The sequence below is a fragment of the Liolophura sinensis genome, chromosome 3, assembly GCF_032854445.1.
Source record: "Liolophura sinensis isolate JHLJ2023 chromosome 3, CUHK_Ljap_v2, whole genome shotgun sequence".
Taxonomy (NCBI): Eukaryota; Metazoa; Mollusca; class Polyplacophora; order Chitonida; family Chitonidae; genus Liolophura; species Liolophura sinensis.
The window spans coordinates 16,903,883-16,917,082 of NC_088297.1; the positions used below are offsets into that span (position 1 = coordinate 16,903,883).

At 39.6% G+C, this 13,200-nt stretch overlaps 2 protein-coding genes across 2 annotated transcripts; one reads left to right on the forward strand and one right to left on the reverse strand.

Annotated features, from left to right (window-relative positions):
- Positions 1–248: 248 nt before the first annotated feature.
- On the reverse strand, positions 249–1,896 carry LOC135463734 (DNA-directed RNA polymerase III subunit RPC10-like). The gene is made up of 3 exons (XM_064741145.1): positions 1,604–1,896; positions 843–930; positions 249–627 (listed from the first exon to the last, which is right to left on the reverse strand). Exons 1-3 carry the CDS (start codon positions 1,724–1,726, stop codon positions 500–502), a joined length of 339 nt encoding a protein of 112 aa, XP_064597215.1. The 5' UTR covers positions 1,727–1,896; the 3' UTR covers positions 249–499.
- A 12-nt stretch (positions 1,897–1,908) lies between these two features.
- LOC135463733 (U11/U12 small nuclear ribonucleoprotein 25 kDa protein-like) lies at positions 1,909–8,686 on the forward strand. Its single transcript, XM_064741144.1, has 6 exons — positions 1,909–2,040; positions 3,307–3,464; positions 4,332–4,455; positions 5,177–5,282; positions 5,562–5,636; positions 8,182–8,686. Exons 2-6 carry the CDS (start codon positions 3,309–3,311, stop codon positions 8,255–8,257), a joined length of 537 nt encoding a protein of 178 aa, XP_064597214.1. The 5' UTR covers positions 1,909–2,040; positions 3,307–3,308; the 3' UTR covers positions 8,258–8,686.
- Positions 8,687–13,200: the final 4,514 nt, after the last annotated feature.

The following is a 13,200-nucleotide window of genomic DNA, read 5'->3' on the forward strand; positions in this document are numbered from 1 at the left end:
TATGCATGGGTATATATTCACCAATCATTTCATCCATACATGGTTATATAGTCAAATCAGTCTCCTTATGCATGGGTATATATTCCCCAATCATTTCATCCATACATGGTGATATAGTCAAATCAGTCTCCTTATGCATGGGTATATATTCACCAATCATTTCATTCATACATGGTTATATAGTCAAATCAGTCTCTTTATGCATGGGTATATATTCACCAATCATTTCATCCACACATGGTTATATAGTCAAATCAGTCTCCTTATGCATGGGTATATATTCACCAATCATTTCATCCATACATGGTGATATAGTCAAATCAGTCTCTTTATGCATGGGTATATATTCACCAATCATTTCATCCATTCAAGGGCACATTCTCAAATTATTCTCTCCATCCAATCATTCTATCTATCTATGGGCATAATGTCCAGTCATTCCCTCCATCTATGGAGACATTGTCCAATCCTTCCCTCTATCTGTGAACACATTATCCAATCATTCCCTCCATCTATGGGCACATTCCGGATTACAACACTTGTAAAATGTTGTCATTGGCTCATCCGCAGACCGTGTCTGGATCTGCATAAAGTATGCTCTGTTATGCTCACATTTTGGGCAAGTTTCTGAAAGAAAAGAATTGTTCTTCACTGAAAAAGAGTAACTATGTAGCAAACAACTACTTAACTATAGCAATACCTGTACATAAAAAGTCACAGACTAATTAGGTAAGGATTCTTTAAAAAAATTCTATCAAAATTTCAATAAAAACTAAATAGTACAGGTGTCTTTTAGGAAGGTCATACAAATTACCCTCAACAGGAATATGTCTTAGTAGTACCTTCTGTAGAGTCGACATTCTCCCAGGCTGCTGCCCCACCCAACACATCGTCTACTTCTTTCAGTTTGGGGTACTTCCGACTGGACATCTGTGAGAGCGCCAAGGCCAAGTCAAATTACAATATCCATTTTCTGTAGCCAGGTCTATATTCACTGATATTTCATGTGACAGTGCAGAAGAATGACTCAGGAGCTTCTCACTAATGTGGTCGCTGTGAGGTCAAGTCCACCTCATGCTGGCTTCCTCTTTGGTTGTTAGTGGGTAGGTCTACCAGTAACCTGTGGATGGTTGTGGGTTTCTACTGGGCTTTGCCCACTTTCCTCCCACCATAATGTTGGCCGTCCTCATGTAAGTGAAATATTATGGAGTATGGTGTAAAACCCAAATCATATAACTAACTACCAGTATATCAGTACTTACCCAGTAGGCCTATATCTATATGTCTAACCAAATTTGTACGAGATGTTCCTAAAATGGTACTCACACGTAAAACTGTGCTTTTTATCTCACTTACTAAAGCTACAATAGTGTAAAATGTACAGATAACAAAACATTACGGACTGCTTAATAAAACACGGACAAACACTCAGACTGCTTCGTTGTATATTATGTGCTGCATATAAACAGTGAACGCAACTTTTGAGAGTGATCTCCCCTTCATTGCCAAATCTGTCAACGGTCTCAATTTCTCTGTTGCCTCGTCCTTTCGTGTGTTCGGCTAGGCTGACTGAAAACACACACACACACAAACACACAGTTACCTTCTGTGAGATATTCTGTACATAAGGGCACGTGTTGCAGGCGAATCTGTAACAGTTCTGTCCTTCCTCAACCACCAGCACATTGGCGCACGTGGGGCAAAACATCAACATCGTGACGGTCATTCAAGACGAACGTGGAAAGATCCTGCCAAATGAGCTTGATTTTAGTGGATGTATCAATCTGCTGATAACATTTCATATTTAGCTAAGCCGCATTTAACAACATATTTCACAGTCCAAAGCGTTAAACAGCGTGTGATATACACACATGCAACCAATGTAACTCTTCTGTGTATTGCGTTTCAACGTGTCACGTGACATTCAAAATGGCGACGCACAGTTGGTTTCCGTTCTGTTGCTAGTTTGCTGAAGAAAATACCTGTTAATGAAGTAATTTGAAGTAGCCGTACAGTCGCGTATATCCCCAGATGGCATAGGTACAAATCTGTAACAATATTTATTGTTAAGATCTGATTTCATAGTTGTTTTCCCCTTCTGGATTAATTGGGAGGTGACGAAAAGTAGACACAACATAATGGCGTCGAGTATATCAAGGTTCAAACGTGCAATTCTTTATAGTAGATTGAAGCCCCGAAAGACTCCATTTCTTATACTGGCCTAGTGTCGTTGGAGGCTCGACGTACACAGTGTTAATTTCATGGTCAATGAAGGCCCAGGCCAGTTTTCTTTGTTATCGAACAAGTCTCTGCTTTCCGCACCCACCGCACCGCCACAATGCGTCCCTATTCGCTTTAGAATAGTTTTATTATATCCATGAAGGCTTCCACAGCATGCGCGCATCCTACCCATGAAGGTATTCATAGGGATGGCATGGAGCAGAAGACAGACTGTCTTTTTTACATGCAACGAGAATGTTTTTATGAAATCATATATTTATTTGCCATGTTGTTTGCAGTTTAGTTTCACTGTTATAATGAAACATAAATAAATCACTCTTATGACTGACTGCTTAAGTGGCCTAATAGTTAGAGTCTGCTTCGAAGTTGGGAAACCCGGGATCAAATCTGGGTCGGGTCATACCAAAGAAATAGTGTTACCGTTACCTGTTTCTGCCTGATTTGGCACTCAGCGCTGAGAGGTCAGAGCAAGAAAATATGACTGGTTGTCCTGTTGTCAGTATAATGTAACTGGGTGGGGTGTCATGTCTGGTGTATTTGGCATGAAACTTCGGTGGTGTCATGGACTCTCCCGGCCACAAGAAGATGCAACATATATACTCATACCTGATGACTCCTTGGCGTTATATATGACTGAAAAAGTGATAAGTATGACAGAAAACGCCAAGCATACATACATACACTGTTATTACTGTTAAGCAGTGTTTACCCCAAATCATGTCCTGGTACAACAACTCTAGTTTTGAGGATGTCAGGAAGAAATTTATACCTAAACATTATTTTGAAGTACCTGAGGTACATTTAAGAGCTAAAGAATTCATAACTAATTGAAGCAATGTAATTGATATAGCTATATAAGATAATGCCTGTGTGCATATTCATTCTTGGATCAAGTCAGAAAACTTTCTTTATGTTCAAAATGATTTTCACAACTTGAAAAACATGGAACACAATATTTCATATGAATCACTCACCGGTGTAAAGTATTTGTATACAGCATGTTTCAGAAGAATTGTATGTAGGCTTACTCTGTAAATATGGCGCTTTTTGTTTCCTTTTAAACAGGCATGGCTTCTCCTACGTCAGACATCTCGGAGGAACCGGTAGCTATGACAACAGACAATGAAGTGGTTGTCAAGGTAGAAGAACAAGCAGACACATCAGCAATGTCACACAAAGAACTCATGGACAAAGTGAAGGGAGAATTAGCCCAGCTGATGAAAGTGAGCATTTGACTGTATTCTCCTGTCATAGAAATGCATGGATTTGTGCTTTTTCTTAGTTGCTTGTGAACCTGGAATTTGGATGGACCGGTACCTACTGAAGCTCTTGCAGTTAATGTGTGAGGAAAACTGTGATATTCCTAATGAACCAGTGTGGATTATAGTTACTTAAAAAGTTAGTCTTCATAACTCAACCCACAGTCTGGGAGGGAATGACATATAAATGTGAGTCATGTGAGTTGGAGTGCCACTAGTGTACACTGAGTTGGAGGTTGAAAATATACAGTGATTTATTTTTTTTGGAGGCAGGGTTGGACTCTGTCCTACATGTACAATGAATGTCAACATTTTGAAATAGCACTTCTGCATGGACTACCATCATACCTATAAGATCATTAAATGTACATGTATCTTGATAATTTGGAAGTAATTTGAAAGTTATCATTGTTTTTTTATTTATTTATTTATTCAGTTAGTGTCAGTTATACATCGTCCTTCAGAACATTTCACTTATACAATGGCAGTCAGCATTATAATTGGAGGAAACTGAGCAGAGCCCAGAGGAAACAATGACTGTCCAGGCTGGGAAATCTTCCCACATATGTCCGAATACAATAGGAAGCCAGCATGAGCTGGAATTGAACTCACAGCGACTATGCTGGTAAGCGGCTTCCGGATTGTTGCCCCCAGCTGGCATGCTAACCATCTCTGCCATAGATAGCGTGAAAATCATCATAATTGTAGTATGTCTTATAATCACATGTACTTGTATGAGGGCAGGTATAACTAACAAACACTGTCATGCTTATTTTGAACACTAAACGGCAACTTGACAAATAAACAAATCATGTATTAATTTGAATACAGGACGACACCTTGTTAAACGATCTGCCAGGGGAGGTAACTCTGGAGGAAGTAAAGTCTCAGATAGCTCTGGAATACGGACAGGCCATGACAGTTTTTGTACGAAGAGACGATGACCAAACCATGCGTGAGTTTCCTTGAACCAGATTTCAGGCATCTTTGACATTTTTTTCGCCTGCATGTACTAAAGGCTATAAGAAAGATAAATTTGTGAACTGACAATAAACTTATTTCGCTCTGTCCTCGATTTCAGTTGTATCTGTTACTGTAAACAAGTAACTGTTTTTTTTCCTACACATAGGCTCCATGAAACTTGCTCTTTGTGAATTAAGAAAATTACATATGTTGCTGTGTTTTCAATTTCAGTGGTATCTCGCACTATAAATACTTAACTATTTTTCTCCTACATCTGGCTACATAAAACAGAGATTTTGTGAATTAAGAATATACATCTATTTCTATGTTCTCAATTTCTATCTTATCTTTTACACAGGTAAATGTTTTTAAACCATTAACTTTAAACATGTTTAAAAGATGATTGAAATGTTCAGTGGAAGATGATACAAGTGTCCTAGCTATATGGGAAAATAATTTAAGTTTCAGCATCAGTAATAATATATAAATAACCTCAAATTAATGCACTTTTAGGGCACATAAAGTAAATAAATATTTTCTGATGATTTTAGGCACCCTTACTTTTTACATATATTGAACTTGTAGCCTATAAAGCCAACATTCCAACCCTTCTTTCACAGAACTTTTTATATGAATCTGTGTAAATCTTCATGTGCATTTTGACTTCATTATCTGATCAGCAAATCAGTTTGGGGTTTTGTCTTCTGTTACAGCTGTTGTTGTTACACAAAATGCTACAGTACAGGAGTTGAAACGTTTGATCCGGACATTTGTCAATCTAAAGCTGAGCCGTGAAGGGGGCAAGAGATGTATAAGCTGGTAAGTTTTTGTTAATTTAGACACTTTCCACCTAAGCCATTTAATGTAGGCTTTATGGCACAGTGACAGTGACAAACTATACAATAATATGAAGGGGATGTTCCATTGTTAAAGCCCTGCATACATGTTAATTACTGCAAATAACAAAATTTGTGTTCTCTTTTTATAGTATTACATGTAGGTAATTTTTCAGTAGGTTGTATATTGGGCTGAAGTTTTGCAGTAAAGTCATACTTACAGGTGCTACGAAATGTAAGTTTTGTATTTAAATAATTGCAGGAGATACATCTGGAAGAGGTACTGGCTGTATTTTGATGGAGAAAAATTGTCTGATGATAACAAACTTCTTAAAGAGTGAGTACTTTTCTTTTTTTCTTAAAGTTTGTAAAACTTCAAAACATCAGTCCATTCAAGTAGGAGGACCCGTATTTCATTAGGTCACACACAGCTATCCATTCCATCAGCCAAGTGAGTTCAAGACCAGCTCATGCTGGCTTCCTCTCCGGCTGTATGTGGGAAGGTCTGCCAGCAACCTGCAGATGGTCGTGGGTTTCCCCCGGGCTCTGGCCGTTTTCCACCCACCGTAATGCTGGCTGCCATCATATAAGTGAAATATTCTTGAGTACGGCGTAAAACACCAATCAAAAAAAAAAAAAAAAGAATCCACCAGCCAAGTAGAAAGACCCTGATTTCATCAGTTCACACAGCTATCCATTCCATCAGCCAAGTCGAAAGACCCTCATTTCATTAGTTCACACAGCTATCCATTCCATCAGCCAGGTAGAAAGACCCTCATTTCATCAGTTCACACAGCTATCCATTCCATCAGCCAAGTCGAAAGACCCTCATTTCATTAGTTCACACAGCTATCCATTCCATCAGCCAGGTAGAAAGACCCTCATTTCATTAGTTCACACAGCTATCCATTCCATCAGCCAAGTAGAAAGACCCTCATTACATTAATTCACACAGCTATCCATTCCACCAGCCAAGGAGAAAGGCCCTCATTTCATTAGTTCGCACAGCTATCCATTCCATCAGCCAAGTAGAAAGACCTTCATTTCATTAGTTCACACAGCTATCCATTCCACCAGCCGAGTAGAAGGTCCATCATTTTATTAGTTCTCACAGCTATCCATTCCACCAGCCAAGTAGAAAGACCCTCATTCCATTAGTTCTCACAGCTATCCATTCCACCAGCCAAGTAGAAAGGCCCTCATTTCATTAGTTCTCACAGCTATCCATTCCACCAGCCAAGTAGAAAGACCCTCATTTCATTAGTTCACACAGCTATCCATTCCACCAGCCGAGTAGAAAGACCCTGATTTCATCAGTTCTCACAGCTATCCATTCCACCAGCCAAGTAGAAAGACCCTCATTTCATTAGTTCTCACGGCTATCCATTCCACCAGCCAAGTAGAAAGACCCTCGTTTCATTAGTTCACACAGCTATTCATTCCACCAGCCAAGTAGAAAGACCCTCGTTTCATTAGTTCACACAGCTATCCATTCCACCAGCCAAGTAGAAAGACCCTCATTCCATTAGTTCACACAGCTATTCATTCCATCAGCCAAGTAGAAAGACCCTCGTTTCATTAGTTCACACAGCTATTCATTCCACCAGCCAAGTAGAAAGACCCTCGTTTCATTAGTTCACACAGCTATTCATTCCACCAGCCAAGTAGAAAGACCCTCATTTCATTAGTTCACACAGCTATCCATTCCACCAGCCAAGTAGAAAGACCCTCATTTCATTAGTTCACACAGCTATCCATTCCACCAGCCGAGTAGAAGGTCCATCATTTCATTAGTTCTCACAGCTATCCATTCCACCAGCCAAGTAGAAAGGCCCTCATTTCATTAGTTCACACAGCTATCCATTCCACCAGCCAAGTAGAAAGGCCCTCATTTCATTAGTTCACACAGCTATCCATTCCACCAGCCGAGTAGAAAGACCCTGATTTCATCAGTTCACACAGCTATCCATTCCACCAGCCAAGTAGAAAGACCCTCATTCCATTAGTTCACACAGCTATTCATTCCACCAGCCAAGTAGAAAGACCCTCGTTCCATTAGTTCACACAGCTATTCATTCCACCAGCCAAGTAGAAAGACCCTCGTTTCATTAGTTCACACAGCTATCCATTCCACCAGCCAAGTAGAAAGACCCTCGTTTCATTAGTTCACACAGCTATTCATTCCACCAGCCAAGTAGAAAGACCCTCGTTTCATTAGTTCACACAGCTATCCATTCCACCAGCCAAGTAGAAAGACCCTCGTTTCATTAGTTCACACAGCTATTCATTCCACCAGCCAAGTAGAAAGACCCTCATTTCATTAGTTCTCACAGCTATCCATTCCACCAGCCAAGTAGAAAGGCTCTCATTTCATTAGTTCTTACAGCTATCCCTTCCATGCACCAGGTAGAAAGACCCTTGTTTCATTAGTTCACACAGCTATTCATTCCATCAGCCAAGTAGAAAGACCCTCGTTTCATTAGTTCACACAGCTATTCATTCCACCAGCCAAGTAGAGAGACCCTCGTTTCATTAGTTCACACAGCTATCCATTCCTTTCAACCAAGTAGAACGACTCTCATGTTCTTTATAGTTCACGCAATGAGATCTTTATACACCAGTATTATCAGCAGTATTATAGCATATCGTTTTATAAATAAATCACATTTCTGTGATGTATGGATTTCTCACGTCACATGTTTTGAATACTACTTCACCTAAGAGGCTGGGTGCTGAAAGTTCGGTGGGTTGGGCATTGTCTTAACCCATAAACATGACTGCTTTCATACCATTGAAAAGTTCTTGAATATGTTGTTTAAAACCAATCGAGCTAGTAAGTATACATGTATATATTTTTGATGCTTCTTTCCTCCTGTCCACAGCTATGGGATTCACAATAAATGTGAAGTGTCCTTCCGTAAAAGACTTTCCAAGAGAGGCCTGGGGGATGTGAACTGAAATCGCAGGGGCTGTTTCCCAAGGAGGTCGAAACGTCACGTCAACCTAATCACCATGACATTGTATACAGATGCCATACGTCGCCTTGGCATTTGCAACCGGTGTAAAGTTACGACCCCTGTGAGAAATAATCTCCTGGTGGATTCGAAATTGTAAACTGAGGGGTTGGAAGTTGTAAGCTTATCTTAAATTCAGAGTTGTAAACTAAGGAATTCCAAGTTATGAACTGATGGATTAGAAGCTGTGAACTGACTGGTTATAAATTGTGAACTGAGGAATTCCAAGTTGTAAAGTGAGGGATTCAGAGTTGTAAACTCAGGGACTCAAGGTTATAAACTCAGGGACTCAAAGTTATAAAGTCTGTTGTATATATAAAAGCCTATTTGGTCATGATATACTCATGCGGTATACATGTAAATCTTGCCACATGAGTTTTCAACATGTTCCCTGATGTGTTAAACTCTGAAGTTTATTTGATTTATTTATTTGATGGGTATTTTATGCTGTACTCAAGAATATTTCACTTATAAGACAGCGGCCAGCATTATGGTGGGAGAAAACCAGGCAGAGCCCACAACCTTCTGCATATTGCTGGCAGACCTTCCCATGTACAACATTGGTTTGATGTGTTGTATTGTGTGTATATGTATATTTGTACAAGTACGTGTAGGGAAGTGCGATGAGGGTAGAGTGAACAATCCCTGGCACAGGTGTGGGTTCAATCCCTGCTTTGGGCAGGGAATTTCTTAATTCCCCAGCTCTCATTTTGCGTGGGGCCTGAGTGAGAGTATGCAGTTGAAGACCATTCCTGTTTGTGCACTCTATAAGGCTTATGTTTGTTAAAGAACGAAAGAATGCTTGAAGTTTAACGTCTACTTAACAATTTTTTTTTCATGTGACGAGGAATCATCATTTGGTGTGTTTACATATACTGTGTCTTCTTATGGCAGGGTGAGTCTGTGCCACCAAAATGCTGCTGCCACTGAAGTATCATGCTAAAGGCACCCAGACATGACACCCCACCTAGTCACATTATACTAACACCGGGCCAACCTGACCTGTTTCCTTGCTCTAAGCTCTCCCTGGTGCTGAGCGCTGAGCTGGCTAGGCAGCAACAAGTTCCATTTTTAACGTCTTTGGCATGACACGGCCCAGGTTTGTTACCGGGTCACTCAACGTCCATTTGTTAAATTAACTCGTGTGCCACCAATATGGGATACTTGTCTGCATATATGTCACAAGTGGGAAAGAACATCAGTGATTTGCCAAAGATGAGTGGTTTATATAAGGTCAACACCATGGTTTCCTCCACCCATAAAACTTGAAAGTGTATAAATGAAATTTTCAAGAGCATGTACAACAACAATCAAATGAATGAATACTAATAAATTATATTTTTATACAGATATGTAATTTATTTGATGCCATTAGTTTTCTGCTCAGAAATTTATTTACTATTAAGTGCCAATGACTCAGAAGCTTCTATGCTATGCTAGGACTGCCTCTCTGGTCGTACTTGAGAGGTTTGCGGATGGTCATTGGCTTTCCCCCGGTTACTTCCCACCATAATTCTGGATCCTGTCCTATCTTAAGAGAACTGCAAAACCTGGTATTAAGTCCAGATTAAAGTGGGACTTTTTAATACATATACTTTGTATTAGGACGAGACTAATTTTAGTAATGAGATTAATATAAAATCTGACTTCACTTTTACAACATACAAAGCGGGAATCTGCTGCTGAACATGGGACAAAATTAAAAAAGTGTTTTTTCGGTTTAATTTTTATTCCAGTTTTGAATTTTATAGTGTTGGTTTACTGGTAAAACACCAGATAAAATTTCTATCACCTTTATATTGTCCAAATATTGTTGATGGGATTGTGTAGTTTTCCTGCATCTCCCAGCCATATACATATCCACTGTTACATGTATATGCAGGTACAAAGTAGGAAAGAGACCTGAATGAAGTCCAGTTTATATGTAGGCTTACTGACACATGATGTAACACATAACATGTTTTTCCCCAGAAGACAGCCAGCCCGCAATCAAGAAAACTACCAAGTTCAAATCCAGCCCCAGTTGTGCCTTTATACCATGTTTTGTGGGAGGCCTAGTGCACTGAACGAGACATCTACAAACTTAGTACCATTATGTACTGTATTAATTGCTGGCTATTTGGCGACGGATACTGAAATCGCATGTTCGAAACCCAGAGTGGTCTTGGTCAATTTTCAGCACTTGAATCTGTGCTACATGTAGACGGGTATCCAGAAATTGTAATCTCTAGTAGCCGAGGTGGTTAGCACGTCAGCCTCTCGCCAATGCCAGGGCTGTGAGTTCAAGTCAAGTTCATGCTGGCTTCCTCTCCGGTCATATATGGGGAGGTCTGCCAGCAACTTGCAGATGGTTGCAGATTTCCCCCAGACTCTGCCCTATTTCCTCCCACCATGACGCTTGTCGCCGTCGAATAAGTGAGATATCCTGGAGTATGGCATAAAACACCAATCAATTAAATAAGTAATCTCTAGTAACGATAATACCTATACAGATTTGTCGGGTAACTGTCTAGCCCAGCTGTAACTACATGTACCGGCATATGGTTAAGCACAGACATAACTAGCTGGTGTGTGTGTGTGTGTGTATATATATATATAGATATCTCACTTATTCGACGGCGACAAGCATCATGGTGGGAGGAAATAGGGCAGGGTCTGGGGGAAATCTGCAACCATCCGCAAGTTGCTGGCAGACCTCCCCATGTATGACCGGAGAGGAAGCCAGCATGAACTTGACTTGAACTCACAGCCCCCGCATTGGTGACAGGCTGACTTGTATATATATATATCTACCAGTATGTATGCACAAGATTCTAAGTATGTACATATAGTGTTTTCTTGTGGCAGGGCTACCAAGCCGCACAAGTTTTGCCGCCATTGAAGTGTCTTACTGAATACACCACACAAGCCATCCCACCCAGTCATATTTTACGGAGGCTGGGCAAGGTAGTACCTGACTTGTTTGCTTGCTCTAACCCTTCAGTGCTGAGCGCCAAGCAAGGCAGCAGCAAGTACCATTTTTAAAGTCTGGTATGACCCTACGTGGGTTTGATCCAAAGTCTCCCAACTTCAAGAAGACACTTTAACCTATAGGCCATTTTAGCATCCATATGCTCTCAGTCAGTAATTTGACTCCTTCATGATTGTTTTAACGTTTATTACTGAAATTTTGCAGAAGAGAGTAATCTTGGCAGAGACTTTTTAACATACCTGTACTGTTCAGACATTTTTCAAGAATGTCTGAACAATGGAAGACCAACATTTTTTCCCTGTGTGTGTTATAGCCTGGATTGTGATTCAGTCGAGCGTTCTCGAGGCTTTGGTGTTTATGAGTTTTGTGTCAGTGTAAATAGAGTGTACATTCTGGAAATATGTATTTGTGTTGTAAACACGTTTACGATCAAACCATCCCGAATTTTCTTTACATTAGTCCATAAATATGAGCGACGGAGTTGTGAAGCTCGCAGACATTCATTCAAGTCCACTTGAGAGCAGTCATATTTACTGTCGTTCACTAAGATTTTGCTGGGTATGGAGATATCCGCTTTCACGCTATTCGGCATTTGTACCCCATTTTCTGTACAGAGCACTTGGTGAGCTTGTTTCATCACTTGCTATTTTTGGAGATGTTATTTTGGAGCTTATATCGCAATTGTCTTTTTGTGCGATTACGTACATTTCATCTCAGTTTACCCTGTAAGTGACTGTGTATATTTCCGAGGAGTGAAACACAGATTGACAGCTCAGCTTCACGGACGCTACTGTCAACCCGTCTACCCTGAGAAATTACACATTCACAGGTAGTAGGGGAATAAACCACTTATCAGACTGTCATCCATAGATTGAGGAATTCATCTTAACTGTGGATTCTATATTTACTTGGACGCTGCAAGATAGTATTCATAAATATATATGTAATTATTTGTATTGTTTTGTATATTATTGTCAGTTGTATTATCTATTTTGTTAAAATATATGCATTGAACTTATTCAAGCGTCTGCGGGTTTCTTACTGTAAGACCTATCGCTGATTTGATAGTTAAACAAGCCATTTGTGTCTCATCTTTACTCTCCGATAGTGGTATCCTTACACGTACCCTCTGTAAAAAAAAATCCAAGATAAAAGTACCTCTATAACTAGAAGGTAAACAACAAAAACAACTCATGGGTATCAAAGTTGTGCAATCCAGTCACACTATTACAGTATTAATACATATAAAAATTGTGTGTAAAGTTCCATAACCAATATTATACATAATATAAATTAAATATAAGTTCACACAATCATCGTTAATAGTTATTGACATAGTTAATAGTTACATAAAGTTGCAAATACATTGATGTAAATGTACTCATGAGAAACCAGCTGTCATCAAGAAGGGAGGAGGACACGGAGGAAGCAAAATATCAAAATAGCTCCTGGTACAAGATTGGGTGTCCTGTCTGGTGTCTTTGGCATGGTATATTCTACTGAGGTAGCATTATTATCTGTCGGCAAATCTCACAGATGTGATACAGAAGGACTTTCAGTAGATTCGACAACTGGTTCAATCTCCTATTGTCCTGTTTAAATAGAGCTAACCCTATTTTTATTTGACCGGTCATGCCAATGGGGCTTTAGTACAATGTAGAAATCAGCACACACAACTCAAACCCTGCACCGAAACAGGCACAATATCAACTAAATGACCAACAAAAAAGTACACTATTTTGTATAATGTCAATGTGAGCAAACACAATAGAAAAGTGCGAAGAGAAAATTCTTACTGGTAACAAATATAGTTCACATGTTAAAAGCTCTTCAATGATTAGTAAAGGGGATGATACAAGCTATATAATGACACACACTCCTATTTTATATCCATCCACATATCTTGAAACTGAATT

Excerpts from the sequence above, each read along its gene's own strand:
- LOC135463733 (XM_064741144.1), top strand. The coding sequence starts at position 3,309 with ATGGCTTCTCCTACGTCAGACATCTCGGAGGAACCGGTAGCTATGACA. Across the intron at positions 3,465-4,331 it reads AATTAGCCCAGCTGATGAAA|GACGACACCTTGTTAAACGA; the intron begins GTGAGCATTTGA and ends ATTTGAATACAG. Across the intron at positions 5,283-5,561 it reads GGCAAGAGATGTATAAGCTG|GAGATACATCTGGAAGAGGT; the intron begins GTAAGTTTTTGT and ends AAATAATTGCAG.
- LOC135463734 (XM_064741145.1), bottom strand. The coding sequence starts at position 1,726 with ATGACCGTCACGATGTTGATGTTTTGCCCCACGTGCGCCAATGTGCTG. Across the intron at positions 931-1,603 it reads TACAGAATATCTCACAGAAG|ATGTCCAGTCGGAAGTACCC; the intron begins GTAACTGTGTGT and ends GCGCTCTCACAG. Across the intron at positions 628-842 it reads GAATGTCGACTCTACAGAAG|AAACTTGCCCAAAATGTGAG; the intron begins GTACTACTAAGA and ends CTTTTCTTTCAG.